The sequence below is a fragment of the Lepidochelys kempii genome, chromosome 8 (assembly GCF_965140285.1).
Source record: "Lepidochelys kempii isolate rLepKem1 chromosome 8, rLepKem1.hap1, whole genome shotgun sequence".
Classification (NCBI taxonomy): domain Eukaryota; kingdom Metazoa; phylum Chordata; order Testudines; family Cheloniidae; genus Lepidochelys; species Lepidochelys kempii.
The window spans coordinates 55,984,490-56,005,501 of record NC_136387.1 but is presented as its reverse complement, the minus strand read 5'-3'; the positions used below and the strand labels follow the sequence as shown (position 1 = coordinate 56,005,501).

General features: G+C 44.5%; 2 protein-coding genes across 12 annotated transcripts in view; one reads left to right on the top strand and one right to left on the bottom strand.

Annotated features, from left to right (window-relative positions):
• Positions 1-7,311, bottom strand: part of SWT1 (SWT1 RNA endoribonuclease homolog) — a 71,240-nt gene extending 63,929 nt beyond the window's left edge. For 3 of the 7 annotated variants that reach the window (XM_073356678.2, XM_073356684.2, XM_073356683.2), the window contains exons 1-3: positions 7,202-7,310; positions 2,769-2,843; positions 332-400 (exon numbers count right to left, since the gene is read on the bottom strand). In XM_073356678.2, the coding sequence (XP_073212779.2) occupies positions 332-400; positions 2,769-2,834 (135 nt within the window). In that variant the 5' untranslated portion in view covers positions 2,835-2,843; positions 7,202-7,310. Of the gene's footprint in view, positions 1-331; positions 401-2,768; positions 2,844-4,448; positions 5,026-6,793; positions 6,935-7,201 lie in introns of those variants that run through there. The other 4 variants (XM_073356681.2, XM_073356685.2, XM_073356679.2 and 1 more) reach the window with 4 other exon arrangements.
• A 148-nt stretch (positions 7,312-7,459) lies between these two features.
• Positions 7,460-21,012, top strand: part of TRMT1L (tRNA methyltransferase 1L) — a 64,265-nt gene continuing 50,712 nt past the window's right edge. For 2 of the 5 annotated variants that reach the window (XM_073356673.2, XM_073356668.2), the window contains exon 1: positions 7,460-7,688. In XM_073356673.2, coding sequence (XP_073212774.1) covers positions 7,592-7,688 — 97 coding nt within the window. In that variant the 5' untranslated portion in view covers positions 7,460-7,591. The remainder of the gene's footprint in view (positions 7,689-21,012) is intronic. The other 3 variants (XM_073356671.2, XM_073356670.2, XM_073356669.2) reach the window with 2 other exon arrangements.

Genomic DNA, 21,012 nt, shown 5'->3' with positions numbered 1-21,012 from the left:
ACATGCGTGAGACAAGAACATACAAAACAATACCTATTGCTGATAAGAGAGGTCAATAATGGGTACTACTGAATACATCCAAGACACCTAGAGGGACATTTCTACTATGTTTCCATTGTACCTGTATGTAAGGTAATTATTTATTATATTGCAGTAGTGCCTGGAGATCCCTCCTTAGGTCAAAGATCCACCGTGCTAGTCACTATACAAACAGATTATGAGATAGTCCTGTCCTAAAACTCAGTTTATATTGGAAACAAGATAGACAAATGGTTAAGGGGGAAAAGATATTGGACATAATCCTTTTATAAAAGTTTTAGACACTACTCACCCATTTCCTTTTCTCTGAGGAAGGTGTTGAGCTTGCCAAGCTGCATGCCTTTGTTTTATTACTGGTAGTCTTAGAACAAGAAGGTTGAAAGAATATAATTGAGACACAAACAAGGGGGAAATCATCAGGTGATTATAACATTTTTAATTTTATGCTGTATTCATTTTTAAGTACACATTTGCTACACAACTAAAGTCTGAGAAATTTGTTTGTCAAGAATCAAGAGTGATGTACTTATATTCATTTTCTCCTCACACACATCATTCCTTTTTCCAAAAGCCTCCCAGTGCCTATAATCACCTTCAGAGAATGCCATAAACTCTGCTAGCCATATTTCTGCACTTTTCCAAACTACTCCCACTTTGAGGAGCCTGTATAACACCATTTGATGGCTCTCTCCCTCACTTCATCCCTCCTAAATTCTGAGTGAGAAAACTTGCTGGTTTGAAGAAAACTTGTTGCCAAGAAGGCCAATGGCATTTTGGGATGTGTATATATAGGGGCATTGCCAGCAGATCGAGAGATGTGATCATTCCCCTCTATTCGACATTGGTGAGGCCTCATCTGGAGTACCGTGTCCAGTTTTGGGCCCCACACTACAAGAAGGATGTGGAAAAATTGGAGAATGTCCAGTGGAGGGCAACAAAAATTATTAGGGGACTGGAACACATGACTAATGAGGAGAGGCTGATGAGGGAACTGGGGTTGTTTAGTCTGCGGAAGAGAAGAATGAGGGGGGATTTGATAGCTGCTTTCAACTACCTGAAAGGGGGTTCCAAAGAGGATGATCTAGACTGTTCTCAGTGATAGCAGATGACAGAACAAGGAGTAATGGTCTCAAGTTGCAGTGGGGGAGGTTTAGGTTGGATATTAGGGAAAAAAATTTCACTAGGAGGGTGGTGAAACACTGGAATGCGTTACCTAGGGAGGTGGTGGAATCTCCTTCCTTAGATACTGGTTTGTTAGTAGCATAGCACACAGCCACCAACACAAATAAAGTAAAATCCACAAAAGGTTGGGAGATGATTTTGACTGTGTGTGCAAGCGTGGTCAAACAGGGGTTGTGGCCATTAGAATCTACATTTAGCTTGTTGGACTATGATTTTCTTAAGTGATTTGCTGAAAAAAACATCTAAAAATCAATCACTGATTACAGGCATGTTACCATCACTGGGAATCTACTCATAATATTGGTCATTGATAGAGTAAAACAAAAGGTTTTCTCTCCCCCGCCCCACCCCACTCTCCTGCTGGTAATAGCTTATCTAAAGTGATCACTCTCCTTACAATGTGTATGATAATCAAGGTGGGCCATTTCCAGCACAAATCCAGGGTTTAACAAGAACGTGGGGGGGGGGGGGGGAAGAGGAAAAAACAAGGGGAAATGGGTTACCTTGCATAATGACTTAGCCACTCCCAGTCTTTAGTCAAGCCTAAGTTAATTGTATCCAATTTGTAAATGAATTCCAATTCAACAGTCTCTCGCTGGAGTCTGGTTTTGAAGTTTTTTTGTTGTAATATCGCAACTTTCATGTCTGTAATCGCGTGACCAGAGAGACTGAAGTGTTCTCTGACTGGTTTATGAATGTTATAATTCTTGACATCCGATTTGTGTCCATTTATTCTTTTACATAGAGACTGCCCCTCTGCCATGTACATTGGTCAAACTGGACAGTCTACATAAAATTAACTTAGGCTTGAATAGAGACTGGGAGTGGCTAGGTCATTATGCAAGGTAACCCATTTCCCCTTGTTTTTTCCTCCCCCCCCCCCCCGCGCACAGACGTTCTTGTTAAACCCTGGATTTGTGCTGGAAATGGCCCACCTTGATTATCATACACATTGTAAGGAGAGTGATCACTTTAGATAAGCTATTACCAGCAAGAGAGTGGGGTGGGGCGGGGGAGAGAAAACCTTTTGTAGTGGTAAACACCCATTTTTTCATGCTTTGTGTGTATAAAAAGATCTTCTATACTTTCCACAGTATGTATCCGATGAAGTAAGCTGTAGCTCACGAAAGCTTATGCTCAAATAAATTGGTTAGCCTCTAAAGTGCCACAAGTACTCCTTTACTTGTTAAAATATTGGCAGCACATCACTGGCTCCTAATCTAAAAAAAAATGAGGATCACTACTCTGCCTTCGGCTGATCTAGGAGATAAACACTGCTTTCTGATTGACAATTTCTCTAGGAAAAAAATGCATATACCAAGAGGAAAGCCTCTCTGACAAGTTCTATACCTAAACTGCTCACAGCCTTCCTGAAAATCAGGAGTGAAACTTAAAAGAAGCTCACTGAGTCACTCTTGTTACTGCCCTCATGACCCTATCTTTCCTCTCAGCCACTGATTCACTCCTCTGACTATTAAGCATCTGCTAAGCAATTGAAACTCTGCTTTAAAAGTACGTTATTTTCACAAGAGTATTAGTTTTCTTACCTTGTTATCCAAGACATCCGAACTTCCCTCCTTTTGCTTAGACTTCTTGGATTTCTTTTTGGACATCTCAAATTCCTAAAGAAAGTAATGTTAATCAATATTATTTCAAAATTATCTTTCCACTTCTTGCCAAATACATGTAATTTAATCTTTAGCAGCTGCATCAAATGTGATTGTGGGGAGAAAAATACTTTAGACTTAACTTTCCTCTCCCTGAATTCATCCTCATGAGTTCTCATTTTTTTCCTATTTACACTTAACAGAACAATAAAAGCAGACCTCTAGTAGAGCTGGATTCTAAGATCTCACTTTAACACTAGAGAAATACGGGGGAGGGGGGCAAGAGAAACAAAAAAACACCTATCACAACACACGCTTCTCTCTGGGGGGAGAGAGCGCAAATGACGAGATAACTGGCTCTGAGGATGAGGGGAAAGCGGTGGACATGTTGTTCCTTGACTTTAGCAAAGCTTTTGACACAGTCTCCCACAGTATTCTTGCCAGCAAGTTAAAGAAGTATGGGCTAGATGGACGGACTATAAGGTGGATAGAAAGATGGCTAGATTGTCGGGTATCAAGTGGAGTGCCCCAAAGGTCGGTCCTCAGGCCAGTTTTGTTCTTTATCTTCATAAATGATCTGGAGGATGGTGTGGATTGCACTCTCAGCAAGTTTGCAAATGACACTAAACTGGGAGGAGTGGTAGATACACTGGAGGGTAGGGATAGGATACAGAGGGCCCTAGACAAATTAGAGGATTGGGCCAAAAGAAATCTGATGAGGTTCAACAAGGACAAGTGCAGAGTCCTGCACTTAGGATGGAAGAAACCCATGCACTGCTACAGACTAGGGACCGAATGGCTCGGCAGCAGTTCTGCAGAAAAGGACCTAGGGGTTACAGTGGATGAGAAGCTGGATATGAGTCAACAGTGTGCCCTTGTTGCCAAGAAGGCCAATGGCATTTTGGGATGTGTATATATAGGGGCATTGCCAGCAGATCGAGGGATGTGATCATTCCCCTCTATTCAACATTGGTGAGGCCTCATCTGGAGTACCGTGTCCAGTTTTGGGCCCCACACTACAAGAAGGATGTGGAAAAATTGGAGAATGTCCGGTGGAGGGCAACAAAAATGATTAGGGGACTGGAACATATGACTAATGAGGAGAGGCTGATGAGGGAACTGGGGTTGTTTAGTCTGCGGAAGAGAAGAATGAGGGGGGATTTGATAGCTGCTTTCAACTACCTGAAAGGGGGTTCCAAAGAGGATGGATCCAGACTGTTCTCAGTGATAGCAGACGACAGAACAAGGAGTAATGGTCTCAAGTTGCAGTGGGGGAGATTTAGGTTGGATATTAGGAAAAAAATTTTCACTAGGAGGGTGGTGAAACACTGGAATGCGTTACCTAGGGAGGTGGTGGAATCTCCTTCCTTAGATATTTTTAAGGTCAGGCTTAACAAAGCCCTGGCTGGGATGATTTAGTTGGGGATTGGTCCTGCTTTGAGCAGGGGGTTGGACTAGATGACCTCCTGAGGTCCCTTCCAACCCTGATATTCTATGAAATGACATGAAAGATGTTAGACAAATTATTAATGCATTATTGGAAGGCACTCTGGTACTATGGTGATGAGCATGGTATAACAAAGTAAAAAAGAGCTTCCATGTCTTCAATTACACAAATACCTTGTTCTTGTGAACATTTCACAAGTTTGTGGAGCTGGTCCTCCATTTTTCTTCTCTCTCCTTTTATCTGTTGCTGCCTTATGAACTTATTGCAAAGAAGAAAATTATCACTGTTGAGCTGTGTAGCTGTGAAATCACTATTTTATTCCCCTCCTAATTTCTTCTCCATTCCACTCTTCCAGTGGAATCTTGTAGGACTGCATTAAAGCTACATCCCTGAAGTATGCACAGAGAGAGGGACCAACTGATCCTAGAAGAGTGATCTTTTTGAATGCAGCAAGCATGAAGCACAGGCTGTGAGAGGTGGCCAAGTTGCCCAGAAAAACCTTTGATCCAGGACCCCATCCCTAAGCATACGGGGGGAGGTTGCTATATTAGGTAGGGGAAGAATGCATGGGAAAATAAAAATCCAGTGGAAGTAGAAGCTCCTTGCACCCAGCAACCCAAACTGCACAATCTGGCATTTAGTTGGAATAGTGGTAAAACTAGTTTCAAAGATCAAGGACTTTTCAGACCCCTCCCCACTAGGAAAAAAAAAAATTAAGAAAAAGGACATTTTCAGGTAAGGTAGGCCTAAAAAGTTTGATTTCAGGATGGGTGGGAAACTTGTTTGTAATGTTAATAAAAACATTTTCATTAATTTTAAAAGAATTTTTGATCATAAAACGTTTTTCGTTTAGATTTAAAGTTCCCCTAAAATATTAGTGAACCAAATATGAGAGAAAGCTTTGATGCACAAGAACTGAAATGTGCAACTGATTTGTGTTAGTTTCATCATCATATATAACTTAAAAGAAAAATGCAAACCGAAATTAAATCAGAAAAAGCAAATTAAATTTTTAACTCCGATAAACTTAGGTGTTCTTAAAAAGACACATAATGACATTTTTCTAACAAACAGTCTAACTCAATTTATTTATTTGGCCTATGCAATCCAGTCAAGCCAAGCCACAGCATTCTTATCAGCAATGTTCAAGGCACAAAGACCATCAAAAAGTTGAGTTATTTTGTAGTCCTCAACAACGTGTATCATGGTTTGTGGCTGCCCACGCTGATATAGCGGACTGTTTCTAAAACACCACTAAATTCTGCTGCAGCACAAATTCTATGTCCAGTACAAAACCAGCTAAGAAATCTCCACTGCCTTTGTGGTAAATAAAACACAGGTTGATGCTGAGTGGAGTCCGAGACAAGATAATTATTTGTCAGTCTGTCTGTGGACCATGAAGCTTGCCACGTGTCTTTGACTGTAAATCCCTCACCCGGTAAACTTATCCGTAATGGGTGCTGTGAGGGCAGATGATCATGTGGTGGATTAAACAAGTCTTTAATTAATGGTAGATGTGGCATATCACACAATTTTGTTATGAGCTTTGCTACACTTTCCACTCTATGAACAGTGAGTGGAGCAATATTGCAGAGAACTGGTAACTATAGTAGAGGAGTAGATTTAAGTGTGCCTGAAATAATATGCTGTATGTAATGTTGATCATCCTTGTATGAGACAAGTAAGCCCAATAAAGTCATATCAGTAGATCATCTAGTGTCACCTGTCTATCACAGGCCACTAACACCACCCAGCAACCCAAATCACACCAAAGTATTACAATCCTCAGCAGACCAAGCCCCTGGATGCCACAGGTAAAGAACTGCAGGACCAAGGTACACCAATGCCCTGTGATGACAGGGAAATGATTCCAGACGATCGGGGCAAGCAATCTACACCCCATGCTACAGAAGAAGGCAAGCCCCCGCCCCCTACTCCATGGTCATTGCCTATCTGACCTAGAGGAAAATTCCTACTCAGCGCCACATATGGTGCTCAGTTAGACCCCAAGCATGTGGGCAAGAACCAGCCTGTCTAACACTTTCAGGCTTATTATTATTATCACCATAGAGCCTAGGAGCCCTATTCATGGACCAGTACCCATTGTCATAGGCACTGTTCAAACACAGAACAAAAGATGGTCTCTGTCCCAAATAGCATACAATCTAAGTAAGAGACAACAGCTGGAAAAAGGCAGACCGATGGGAGAGTACAAGTAAATAATGAGAAAATATTGGTCAAGTTGTGTTTGTTTTTTTGTAGGCATCACGGCAAAGAAGTTTTAAGGAGGGTTTTGAAGGAGCATATGGATGTTTACAGGCAGCTCTTCTCAAGCATGAAGCTCAGTACGGGATACAGCACAAAGCTGATTGTTTTAAGAGTGAACAAATGGGCGATGGAGGCTGGCCTTCGAAGAAACGCCACCTGGAATGGGTGCGTCAGGTCCGTCAGTACTTACTATCCAAGAGCTATTCAGTAGGGTGACTAGTCGCCGTCAGGACAGAAACTGAGAACTTACCTAAACCCCTTTGCACCTCGCAGGTCAGTATCCTTGTTCCTAGTGCACCTACGATCGTGGCACCCACGCCAAAGAAGGGGAAGCAGAGAGAACTCCAGCCCGAGAACAGCTCGTTGCCGCCCCCCGCCCGCAGCAGCTCCAGCTGCTCCCCAGCCCCACCCCACCCCCTATGTTTACAGCAGCAGCAGCGGGGGCGGGATACCTCACAGACCCCGCGGGCAGCCTCCCTGCCACCCCCAGGAAATGCCCCATCCAGCCCCAGAGAACCACACGGCCCCTATCCCTCAGAGGAGGGGCAGCCAGCCACTCGCCCCCCGAGCAAGCGAGCGAGCCTCTCTCCCAGCCAGCCCAAGGCAGAGGCTGGGGAACACAGACATCCCCGCAAACACAGCCCGGAGCTCTACTCACTGTGACGCCGTCTAGCCAAGGCCCAACGCAGACCTCATCCCACTGGCATTCTGGGCAGCGTAGTCTTCTCACTGCGCCTTTTGGCCGCTGGAGTCATTTGAACGTCACGCTCCCTGCCACGGGAGGGCAGTTGTTTGCTTTGGTCCCGGTGTATTCTGGGTAGTGTAGTTTTTTGCAGATATGCATCTCAGGAAGCGTAGTTTTTATTGGCGGGGCCCGAACAACGGCAGCCCGCCCCCTTGCGGCGAGTCGGCGCGGCCGTCTGCCCAGTGAGAGGAAGCGAGCAGGGAACAGCGCCCTCTCCCCTTCCCTGCGGTCAGGAGAGGCGTTTGCGGCTTCTGCTCGCGCTCCGCTCGCCAGCCCAGTAGTTCCGTGCTGTGTGTGGGGAAGATGGCGGCTGAGGAGGCTGTAGTGGCAGCGCTGGCCCGGCTGCCCCCCGAACAGGAGGAGCAGCAGCAGGAGGAGGAGGCGGCGGCTGGAGAGATCAGTAAGGGAGCGGCTGTGGGTGGGTGGGTGCGTGGGGAGGGCAGCCTGCGGTCTGGGGACAGAGCTGTGGAAGAAAGACACCCCCCCGGGCCATAGGGGCGGGCGGGGGGCTGGGCGCCGGGGTGCCATAGCAGCAGCATCCCCACCAAGCCCGGGCATGGGAGTCAGGACTCCTGGGTCCTGCTGCTTCCCCGGCTGCCGGGAAGATACTGCCACCTGCGAGCCGGGCCGGCTCCTGGTGGTGAAACGCCTTGAGCGGATGGCGCTAGGGAAACGCAACGCCTCACCCGCCCCTGGTAGGTGGATAACCTGTGTTATTCCTACACTGCCAGTTCTCTCCTGCCTCTGGGACACTACTGGAGCCCATTGATGGAGCTGCCTCCTGCTCACAATCTCAGGGGTGTGATGCCCCGTCCTGGGGCGGAATTTCAGATGGGGGGGCAACTTTAACCATGATTCTGGGGTGAGTTAGGCACCTGAAAACTGTAGGTGTTTTGCAGATAATAACTTAGAAATTAGCTGGCAGGAGCATTGTATCTAATTCCTATGTAAAGAAGGAAAATTAAATAAATATTATACTCATTCAGCTGTAGTAGTAACATGTTCTGACATCTTCTGTCAAGTCACTTAAGAGACACTGGTTAGGTTCAAAATATTAATGTATGGTATATTCTTACTTTATTATTAACTCTTGAATACAACAGTTGAAAGAGTTGTAGAAAAATCTAGATTCCTTTCTGCCATTTAGACTTCTTACTCTTTGCAGTTCACCAAGCTTGAAATAGGTCATTTAACTTTTGAAAACATCCTACTAGGGCAAGGCTCTGTGAGTTTATACTGCAACTGCCTGGGGCTCTAAGGGTGTTACCATACCACAAATAATAGACTAGAAACTTACCTTAAACAAGAGTGAAACTGACACTTTCAGGTCTTTTTCACAGTATTGTCAAACCCTAATGTTCAAAAATTATGAGATTGGCTTAAAAATCATGAGAGTATGTAAAAATAATAGATTTGGTGTTCTTTTTGTTAGTCTTTGGCTTTTGCACCCTCAAGGGTGCACTGGGATCACATTTTGAAGCTATCTCCACAGCCACGAGGGCTAGAAACTTACTTTTTCTTTATGAATGAAGGCTGAAATCATCACATATCCTTTGACTCCAGGAGCTGGGGTTTCAAGGAAAACAAGGACAAAATCATGAGAGCTGGCAACACTGCTTTCACTTCTGTCTAAAGGCTCGTTACTTTTAAAAAGGCTCTTAAACACAACACTACAATGATTGAGTTGCACTTCTCACAGGAGAATTTTTAAAACTAAACACTAAGAAAATTCCACATTTTAAAGTTGAGGGTGGAAAATTAGTCTTCTGAGTTATATCAGGGTCACTGCAGGCAGGAAAGGAAAATAAACAGGCACAGGAGTTCTTTCTCTTGAAAAAATATTGGCGGTTCAAACCTTCCAGTTCTTAATCAGGGAAAACTTCTATTGCCATCAGTGCCTCCACTCACAGATATTAACATTACACAATGAACATGTGATAACATGTGGTCAGTAACTATACACTTCATACCTAAATATCTGAGCCATCTTATCCAGAATTATACATCTTATATGCATTGGCTCAGGGACTACACTTTCTGCCATAGTCTGAGCAGTGCTGAACACAGATAGTGCCCAGTGAATTATACAAATAATGACAATAATCGTCTACTTTATGGACTCTGTGGCTGCAATTTCTGTGTTCTTTGTCCTGCAGTTGGCCTGAATACAGCTGAAACCCTAAGCATTTGAGGCATAAGCATATCCGATACTCATGTGACACTTACTCTTTCCTTTCCTCAAACTCAGAACAAAAAATGACAAAACAAAATGGTTTTCAGTTAAAATGTAAGATTTCACAGCAGCTATTGCTCTACAACCCAGCCTGGGGCAGAACCTGCCACCCTCTCAGGGTTAAGTGTTCTCCTCTCATCTGAATATAAGAACGGCCATACTGGGTCAGACCAAAGGTCCGTCTAACCTACTTTTCTGTCTTCTGACAGTGGCTAATGCCAGGTGCCCCAGAGGGAATGAACAGAATAGGTAATCATCAAGTGATCCATTCCCTGTCGCTCATTCCCAGGTTCTGGCAAACAGAGGCTAGGGACACCATCCCTGCCTGTCCTGGCTAATAGTCATTGATGAACCTATCCTCCATGAATTTATCTAGTTCTTTTTTAAACCCTGTTATAATCTTGGCCTTCACAACATCCTCTGGCAAAGAGTTCCACAGGTTGTCTGTGCATTGTGTGAAGAAATACTTCCTTTTGTTTGCTTTTAAGCCTGCTTCCTATTAATTTCACGTGGTGACCCCTAGTTCTTGTGTTATGAGAAGGAGTAAATAACACTTCCTTATTTTCTTTCTCCACACCAGTCATGATTTTATAGACCTCTATCATATCCCCCTAAGTTGTCTCTTTTCCAAGCTGAAAAGTCCCAATCTTATTAATCACTCCCCATACGGAAGCTGTTCTATACCCCTAATCATTTTTGTTGGCCTGACTCTTGTTCTCTTTCTTCATCCTTCCTGACCTCTGTGCTGCTTCTGATGCTGTCAACCATGACATCCTTCCCAATAGCCTGGGACCATTTGCTGAACGGTCAGAGAGCTAGCCTTCTTGGTTTTGCTCTCATCTAGCCGACAATCCGAGTCTCTTTTTTTCCCCCCTTCCCAGCATTCAGCAGAGAGAGAGGCTGGTCCAGTGGATAGGGAGCTAGCCCTGAGAGACCTGCGTTCTACTTCCCTGTGGATTTCCTGTCTGACTCAGGCCAGTGCCTTAGGGACAGAGTTTCAAAGGTCTTGAGGCACCCAAAGATGCAGGTTAGGTTTACAAAGCACCACTTTTGAAAATACCACTAGGTGCCTAAATACCTTTGAAAATCTGGCCCTTAATCTCTCTGTGCCTCAATGCCCCATCTGTACAATGGGAATAACAGCACTGCTCTACCTCACAAAGAGTATGTGAGGAGAAATAGGTTAGACATTGTGAGATGCTCAGATCCTATGGTGATGGGGCCACATAATTACCACAGGTAGGGTGGGAACTTCTCTAAATCACTGCTGTCTCTTCGCTTGGTTTTGACCCCTTCTTTTCACCTATCCCCCTCACATCTCCCTCTTTTCTGAATGTAACCTTGGCTCAGACTTCTGAGCCTCCTGTGTTCTCTCTTCAACACCATTCTCCTCCTCTCCCCCCCCCCCCCCCACACACAGAGGGAATCCTGTTTTCAGGCTCATCTCATGCCTTCCAGATCCTTAATTTAAATTACCAGCACTTTCTTATCTTAATTCCCCCTGCCTCTGTTTATAAACAAAATACGACTCCCTGCCCCAAGGGAACAGACTGGGAGCAGCACTTCTCTTCTGCAGAACTCACATTCCACATTCAGGCTGTGCTGCAGTTAAGAACTCTGCCTGGGGCTAGGATGTGCACTGTGAGCAGCCCTGTACAAAACTCAGGGGCGAGGCAGGAGACCTCCTCCTGCCCTCCCTAAATGGTGCTGTGAATACTGTGTCAGAATATTCCCAACAGACAGGGATGCTTTTGCTGTACTACTCAGTATAAAGCTCTGGAGAGCAAGTTTGAATGGACCCTGCCATTCAGAATAGCCCTGTCCTTTGTGAGGAGGTAACATCCGTCATGTATTTGAGTTCTTTGTCTTTTTACACTGGTCAAAAAGGCATTTAAACTAACTGGAACGCTTTGAGCTTACAACACCAGTTTACCTTGCATCTGTTACACGCACTAACCTTTCCAGTTGCTGGTGGTAGTTGGTTGGAACACGTGTGACAAGAGGCCAAACTTTCTGTTGTCCTGAATCATCGGTTGCAAGGCCAACAGTGTGATCATCTAGTCTGACCTCCAGTACAACATAGGCCATTGGACTTTCCCAAAATAATTTCTAGAGCAGATCTCTTAGACAATCATGCAATCTTCATTTAAAAATCACCAGTAATGGAAAATCCACCAAGACTTCTGTAAATTGTTCCAATAGTTAATTGCCCTCACTGTTAACATTTTACACATGATGTCCAATCTGAATTATTTAACTTCAACTTCCAGCCATTGGATCATGTTATACCTTTCTCTGCTAGACTGAAGAGCTCATTATCAAAGGCCTTGTCTACACTGGCAAGTTTCTGCACAGTAAAGCAGCCTTCTGCGCTGTAACTCCCAAGATGTACACATTGCCAAGCCACTTAGTGCGTAGAAACTGCGCAGTTGTAGCACTTTAAAAAAAAAATCACCCCAAGAAGAGGCATACAGCTTTCTGCGCTGGGGCGCCAGTGTAGACACTGTGGTGGTTACAGCACTGCAGGAGGTGTCCCAAAATGCCTGTTCTCACCTCTTGTCATCAGTTTGAACTCTACTGCCCTGCCCTCTGGTGACCAACCATCATCCCCACCCAAAATTCCTTTGGAAATTTGAAAGTCCCCTTCCTGTTTGCTGGTGATGTGTGCAGTGGTCTCAGCGCATCTTTCCAGGTGGCCATGCCTGCTCCACGCACCAGGCGATCGCACTCTTGGAGCAATGCCGAGCTGCTGGACCTCATCAGCATTTGGGGAGAGGAGGCTCTCCAGTCCCAACTGAGCTCCAGACGTAGGAATTATGACACCTACCGACAGATTTCACAGTGTATGACAGAAAGGGGCCATGACTGGGACACATTGCAGTGCAGGGTCAAAGTGAAGGAGCTGCGGAACGCTTACGAGAAGGCATGAGAGGCAAACCGCCGCTCCGTGGCTGGGCCCACGAGCTGTTGGTTCTACAAAGAGCTGGACGCGATACTTGGCAGCAACCCCATGTTAATTGCAAAGACCACTGTGGATACTTCATTGGCTCGCATGCCAGTCAAGAGTGGACTGAGCCAGGAGGAGGAAATCTTGGATGAGGATGTGGATGGGAAAGGGGACCCAGAGGCAGAGGATGACTCGGAGGCCAGAGATGCATGCAGCCAGGAGCTCTTTTCTACCTCGGAGGAGATTAGCCTGCCACAGCTGTCAGAGATTGGCAAAGTGCAAACAGGAGAGGAGGCCCCTGGTAAGTGGATCTGATTTTGGGAATTGCTGAAGCAAGCTGTTGGGGGAAGGAGGGTTGCAGGAAGCAGGCTTGTCTCCCACCGCATGCCTAGTCTGAGCGGCAGAACAGGCTACTGATTGACTCCCTTACGTCACAGGAATCTCCCTTAGAGATCTCCAGGAAACTCTCGTGGAGATACTGGGCAATCAGCTGCCGCAGGTTCTTCGGCAGAGCTGCTTTGTTTCTTTCCCCATTAACTAAAGTGACTTTCCCACCCCACTCTGCCATCATGGCTGGGGAGGGAAGGGGAACCATTGCTGCATACAGGCAAGCCGCATAGGGGCTAGGGCGGAAGCCGTAGGCTTGGAGAAGATCCTCCCTTGATTCCCTGCTCATCCTAAGCAGCAATATATGATCACATCCTGCGGAAAGTCTGGGGACAGGAATGATTATCAGGCCGCCCCACTACGGTGCTGGCTCTCCCCAAGAGCCACATGCCCAGTGTATAGCAGGGTCAGGGAAGAGTGATTTACCCTGCCCCTGCAGCTACTCACCTTTTTGGGGGTCTTGTGGCTCATGTGTGCTTGCCTGGGGTCAGCCAGTTAGTGACAGAGGTGAGTGTACTGGCTGTGTTTTAAAGCACTGAATCAGTGTTGTCTGTGTTGCAAACCATACAGCTTCTGTAAAATGTTGCATTTAAACTTCACAGAGATGACAATGGGAGCCCGGCCTCCCCCTTAGTTATCAGCGGCTGAAAGGCTGCTCAGAATTAGAAAGCGGCCAAGAAGAACTAAGGAGGACTTTCTGTGTGATGTTATGATGCACTCTGCCACTGAGAAACAGGAACTGAAGGAGTGGCAGGTCAGTGAGAAGAGGGACCGAAAGGAGAACACGGCACGTCAGAATTAAGTCACGGAGCGGCTCTTAAAGGTTATGGAGCACCAAGCAGACATGCTCCAGGTGATACTAGCTTTTCAAACTGTGCAGCTCTGCACCTGCCCTCCCCTGCAGCCCCTGTCGCAAAACTCTTTCTCGTGCGACCCCCAGACACCACCAACACACTCTTATCAACCTCCTGGCTCCACTCTATACCCGCAGCATTCCACTTCTCCCCCTCACAGTCCAGCACTGTGGACTCCCACTATCCACAGCACTCAACACCCATCCCTCTGCAGTTTGGCCTTCCTGAAGTACAGTACCCATTGCATTGTACTCCAGAGGAGAAGGTTGGATATGATCCCTGAACATACACAAATCTTTATCCATCCTGGGACCCCTTCTCCTCCTGGAACCTTCCCTTCCCCCATCCTCCTCACTGCTGATGGGGTTTTTGTTTGACTCTCTCCTCCAGTTGTTGTCTTTTATTAAAAGAATTGGTTTGGTTTGAAAGCAATCTTTATTCTATTAATTGAAAGCAAAAAGAGCACTTCAAGCAACATACAGTTTAAACCCCCTTATTGCATCATGTGCACCAATCACCTCCTAGCATTACAAGCACTGCACTCCCAAGCATAGCAACAAATATTAGTGGCTTTCAGCTTCAAATTGCTGCCTTAAGGCATCCCTGATCCTTGTGGTCCCGTGCTGTGCCCCTCTAATACCCCTGGTCTCTGGCTGCTCAAACTCAGCCTCCAGGCGCTGAGCCTCTGCGGTCCAGCCCTGAGTGAAGCTTTCACCCTTCCCTTTACAAATATGGAGCATACAGCACCCAGCTATAAGCAAAGGAATATGGCCAGGTCCAGCTTCCCATAGAGGCAGTGCCAGCGGGCTTTTAAATGGCACACTCAACAGTCATTCTGCACTTGCTCAGCCTGTTATTGAACCGCTCCTTGTTACTGTTAAGTTGCCCTGTATATGGCTTCATAAGCCATGGCATTAAGGGATAGGCGGGGTCTCCTAGGATCACAATAGGCATTTTGACTTCCCCTACGGTGATGATCTTGTCCGGGAAGAAAGTCCTTGCTTGCAGCTTCCTGAACAGGCCAGTGTTCCAAAAGAAGCCTGCGTTAATGGCTGTGAAACGCCCACGGTGATCCACAAGTGCCTGGAGGACCACTGAGAAATACCCCTTGTAATTAATCTACTTGGTGGTTAGATGGTCTGGTGCCAGAATTGGAATATGCGTGCCATCTATCTTCCCTCCGCAATTAGGGAAGCCCATTTGTGCAAAGCCATCCACTATGTTATGCATGTTGCCCAGAGTTACAGTCTTTCGGATCAGGATGCGATTAATGACCCTGCACACTTCTGTCAACACGAGTCCAATGGTTGACTTTCCCACTCCAAACTGGTTAGCAACCAATTGGTAGCAGTCTGGAGTAGCCAGCTTCCACAGTGCAATTGCCACGCCCTTCTCCAACAATAGGGCAGCTCTCATTCTCATGTCCTTGCGCCGCAGGGCTGGGGCAAGCTTATCACACAGTCCCATGAATGTGGCTTTCCTCATCCAAAAGTTCTGTAGCCACTGCTAGTCATCCCAGACATGCATGACGATGTGATTCCACCACTCAGTGCTTGTTTCCCGAGCCCCAAAGTGGCGTTCCACTGTGGTCTGCACCTCCATGAATGCCACAAGCAATCTCGTGTCGTAGCTACTACGCGTGGTGAGATCAATATCGCACTCCTCTTCCCTTTGTAGTTTAAGGAATAACTCCACTGCCACTCATGACATGTTAGTCAGAGCAAGCAGCATACTGGTCAACAGTTCGGGATCTGTTCTTGCAGCCCCAAAAGGCAGGGCGTGCAGTACACAAACCATTGAAAGATGGCTCCAAATGTGGACGGAAGCACAGGAATTTCTGGGATGCGAAGCAATGCATCACGGGGCATTGGGACAGGACACAGGATGCCCCGCAACCCCCTCCACCTTCCCATAAGTCTTAGCTGCAGAAGAGAAAGAGGTGTTCTGTGGGATAGCTGCCCAGAATGCACCACTCCGAATATTGCCGCAAGTGTGAACACGCTATTGCGCAGGCAGCTGACAGTGTGAACACCCAACAGCGGTTTCATTTCTGCACTCTCTGAGCAGCGCTGTAACCGCCGGCACTGTAACTTTGCCAGAGTAGACGTGCCCAAATATTTTTTCAACATGTAGGTACTAATAGATTAATCAATTCATTTCTTAACCTTCTCTTAGTTAAGCTAAATAGGTTGAGCTTCTTTAATCTTTCACTAAAAGGCACTTTCTATTCCTTTAATTGTTCTCATGGCTCCTCTCTGAACCCTCTCCAATTTATCAACATTCTTCTTGAGGGCACCAGAATTTGACACAGTATTATGCATCCTTGCATTGCATTGGCCGCAGCATCATATTAGGAGCTCATATTCAGGTGATTATCCACCATTCCCAAAATCTTTTTCAGATTCGGTTCTTCCCAGGATAATCCCCCATCTTGTAAGCATGGTCTACTTTCTTTTTCCTAGATGTACACATTTACATTTAGCCATATTAAAACATATATTGTTTGCGTGTGCCCAGTTTCCCAATGATCCAGATCGCTGTAAATCAGTGACTTATCCTCTTTATTATTTACCACTCCCCACAATTTATGTGTCATCTGGAAACTTTATCAATTATGATTTGATATTTTCTTCCAGGTCACTAATAAAAATGTTATATAGTGTAAGGCCAAGAATTGATACCTGCAGGACCCCAGTAAGAGAACCTCCCATTCAATGACTACTTCCTATTAACAGTTACATTTTTAGATCTATCAGTGAGCCAGCTTTTAATCCTTTTAATATGTGCCATGTTAATTTTATGTTCTAGTTTTTTAATCAAAATGGCACATGGTACTTAGTCAAACACTTGACAGAAGTGTAAATATATCAACACCACTACCTTTATCAACCAAACTTGTAATCTCATAAAAAATTATGTCAAGTTATTTTGACAGGATCTATTTTCCATAAACCCATGTTGATAGGCATTAATTATGTTACCGTCTTTTATTTCCTTAGTAATCATGTTGTGTATCAGCCACTCCAGTATTTTGCCTGGGATCAGGCTGACGGGCCTATCTTTACCTGGGTCATCCAATTTACCCTTTTAAAATATTGGCACAACATTAGCTTTCTTCCAGTCTTCTGGGATTTCCCCAGTGCTCCAGAACCTATTGAATATCAAATTAATGATCCAACAAGCTCCTCATCCAGCTCTTTTAGGACCTTTGGATGCAAGGTATCTGGACTTAATGATTTTAAAATGTCTAACGTTAATTGCTGCTGTTTAACCTCCTTCTGAGATATTAGTGCAGGGGTTCTCAAACTGGGGGCCATGACCTGTCGGGGTCTTGAGGTTATTACGTGGGGGGAAGTGAGCTGTCAGCCTCCACCCCAAACCCTGCTTCACCTGCAGCATTTATAATAATGTTAAATATTTTAAAAAGTGTTTTTAATTTGTAAGGGGAGGTTGCACTCAGAGGCTTGCTGTGTGAAAGGGGTCACCAGTACAAAAGTTTGAGAACCACTGTATTAGTGGAAAGGCAAGAGTGTTGTCATGACATTTGATCTGACTAGATCATCTGTTTTCCTTCCTCCCCCCCATGGAAAACAGAAATATTTATTGAACATTTCTTCCCTTTCTTCATTATTATTAATAATTATACCATTTACATCTAACAGGGGCGCCATTTCAGATTTTGGAGGAGTGGCAACTTTAACTGTGATTCCAGGGGCTACTGGGGTACCTGAAAACACTCGTTTTTTTGCTGATAATAACTTTGAAATTATTATTTGACAGGAGCACTGTATCTAATTCCCATAGAAAGAAAGAAAATTAAATAAATACTGACCCAATCAGCTCTAATACTAACATGTTCTGACACTTTGTGTCAATTCACTTAAGGGTCACTGCTTAGCTTTAAAATCTTAATGTATATTCTTACTTCGTTACTAACATTTGAATACAACAATTGCAACAACTGTAGAAAAATCTAGTGGATTACTTTCTATCACTTTTTTTCAGTTCACCAAGCTTGGAATAGATCCTTTAACTTTTGGAAACATCCTACTAGGGCAAGGAGTTTTTAGACTGAGTTTAAACTGCATCTCAGGGTGTTACCTCCACTACAAATAATAGACTAGAATCTGATTTTAAACAAGAGTGAAAATGACACTTCAAGTCACTTTCACAGTGTTGCCAAACCCAAATGTTCCAAAATCATGAATCAGGCTCACAAAAACCATGAGACTGGCTTTAAAATAATAAGATTACGTAAAATAGTAGATTTGGTGTTCTTTTTATTACTCTTTGGCTTTTTGAGTCTTGAGGGTGTACCGGGTTAACATTTTTAAGCTTTCTCCACAGCCACAAGGGCTAGAAACTCACTTTTTCTTTAAGAATGAAGGCTGAAATCATCACATATTCACTTGACTCCAGGAGCTGGGACTTTAAGAAAAACAAGAATTATCAGAAAAACAACAAGGAGTCCGGTGGCACCTTAAAGACTAACAGATTTATTTGTTTGTTTATTTATTTATTTATTTTATTTATTTTCGTGGGTAAAAAACCCCACTTCTTCAGATGCATGGAGTGAAAATTACCGCTGCAGACATAAATATACTGACACATGAAGGGAGTTACCTCACAAGTGGAGAACCAGTGTTGACAGGGCCAATTCGATCAGGATGGATGTAGTCCACTCCCAATAATAGGACTCATCTATTATTGGGAGTGGACTACATCCATCCTGATCGAATTGGCCCTGTCAACACTGGTTCTCCACTTGTGAGGTAACTCCCTTCATGTGTCAGTATATTTATGTCTGCAGCCGTAATTTTCACTCCATGCATCTGAAGAAGTGGGGTTTTTTACCCACGAAAGCTTATGCTCAAATAAATCTGTTAGTCTTTAAAGTGCCCCTGACTCCTTGTTGTTTTTGTGGATACAGACTAACATGGCTATCCCCTGATACTTGACCCATGCAAAATAATTATCATGACACTCATGACAAAGTCATGAGAGTTAGCAACACTGCTTTCATTTTTGTTTAAAAGCTAATTACTTTCCAGAAGGTTTGAACACAACACTACAGTCATTGTGTTGCAGTTTTCACAGGAGAATATTTAAAACCAAACACAAAGAAAATTCCACATTTTAAAGTTGAGAAAAAAATTGAGACTTTTAAGGTATATCAGGGCCTGAAGGCAGGAAAGGAAAATAAACAGACACAGGAGCTCTTGGCAGCTCTTCCTCTTGAAAGAACGTTGGAGGGTCAATCTTCCAGTCCTTAATAAAGTAAAACTTCTATTGCCATCAGCACCTCCATTCATAGACATTAAAATCACAGTGAACATGTGATAACATTTGGTCAATAACTATACACTTCATACCTAAATATCTGAGCCATCTTATCCAGAGTTATACATCTAATACGCATTGGCTCAAGGACTACATTTTCTGGCATCGTCTGAGCAGTGCTGAACAAACAGATAGTGCCCAGTGAATTATACAGATAATGACAGTAATTGTCAACTTTATGGACTCTGTGGATGCAGTTTCTCTTCTTTGTTCTGCAGTTGGCCTGAATACAACTGAAAACCTAAGAATTTGAGGCCTAGACACATCTGATACTCATACAACAATTCCTTCCTCTTCTCTAACTCTGAATAAAAAATGACAAAACAAAATGGTATTTCAGTGAAAATCTAAAATTGCACAGCAAGCATTGCTCTGCAACTCAACCTGGGGTAGGACATGCCACCCCTTGCATCTGATTATTTTCTTTCTTTCTTTTTTTCTACTATGCTGCTTTTCATACTGTCAACCTTGATATCCTTCCCAATCACCTGGGACCAACTGCTGGAGTCTCCGAGAACTAGCCTTCTTGGTTTTGCTCCCATCTATCAGATCCCTCTCTTCTGTAGCATGCAGCAGAGGGATAGGCTGGTACAGTGGATAGGGAGCTAGCCCTGAGAGACCTGAGTTCTATTCCCCCCCCCACCCCCAGACTTCCTGTTTGACCTTAGGGACAGGGTTTCAAAGGTTTTTAGGCACCCAAAGATGCAGCTAGGCATGGGAAGTACAAAGCATCTAACCTTCTAGGGGCTTTAAAAATCCCTCTAAGTGCCTAAATACCTTTGAAAATCTGGCCTTTAGTTTCTCTGTGCCTCAGTGCCCCATCTGCACAATGGGGATAACAGCACTGCTCTACCTCACCGAGGGCCTGTGATGTGAGACACTCAGATACTATGGTGATGTGGCCACATAAGTACTACAGGTAGAGTGGGAACTTCTGTATACCACAGCTATCCCATCCCTGGGTTTTGGGCCCTTCTTTTCACCTACATCCCTCACATCTCCCTCTTTTCTGAATGTAAACTTGGCTTAGAGGGCTTGGCTGTATTTCTTCTGAGTCTCCTACAGACTCAGGGGGTGGGGATTTCTTCAATACCCCCACCCCCTGCAGTGGGATTCCTGTTTTACAGGTTCATCTAATGACTTCCAGATCCTTAATTTAATTACCAGCCTTTTCTTATCTTAATCACCCTGTCTCTGTTCCTAAACAAAATACTGACTCCCTGCTCCAGGGGCACAAGCTGGGAGAAGTTTCAGAGTAACAGCCGTGTTAGTCTGTATTCGCAAAAAGAAAAGGAGTACTTGTGGCACCTTAGAGACTAACCAATTTATTTGAGCATAAGCTTTCGTGAGCTACAGCTCACTTCATCCGATGAAGTGAGCTGTAGCTCACGAAAGCTTATGCTCAAATAAAATTGGTTAGTCTCTAAGGTGCCACAAGCTGGGAGAAGTATCTCTCTGCAGAACTCACAATCCCCGCTAATGTTGTGCAGTTAAGAGCGCCCCGCCTGCGAGCACACCTCCTGTACGAAATTCAGGATTCTTATTGTCCTAAACTCTGGGTGCCACAGATTTCTCCATGTGTCCCTTTGCTTTCCTTTTTAATTTTCTACAATTCATAGCTTCTGATTTATATTCATTACTGTCAACTTCCCATTTCTTCATATATTTATATCTGCCTTCACTTCCCCTCTACATCAGGTTATTTACATAAGCACAAAGTTAGTGTGAAATCCTATTTTTCAGAGTTAGTGCTTTACGCTAAAGCCATGGAACTTGACTTGAACCGGATGGGACCCAACTGGAAGTGTCGGATCAGGTGGGAAAACAATTGGACTCTGATGGGTTTAATTGACTCTCTTCCTGCTCGTGACAGGTTTCAGAGAAGCAGCCGTGTTAGTCTGTATTCGCAAAAAGAAAAGGAGTACTTGTGGCACCTTAGAGACTAACCAATTTATTTGAGCAT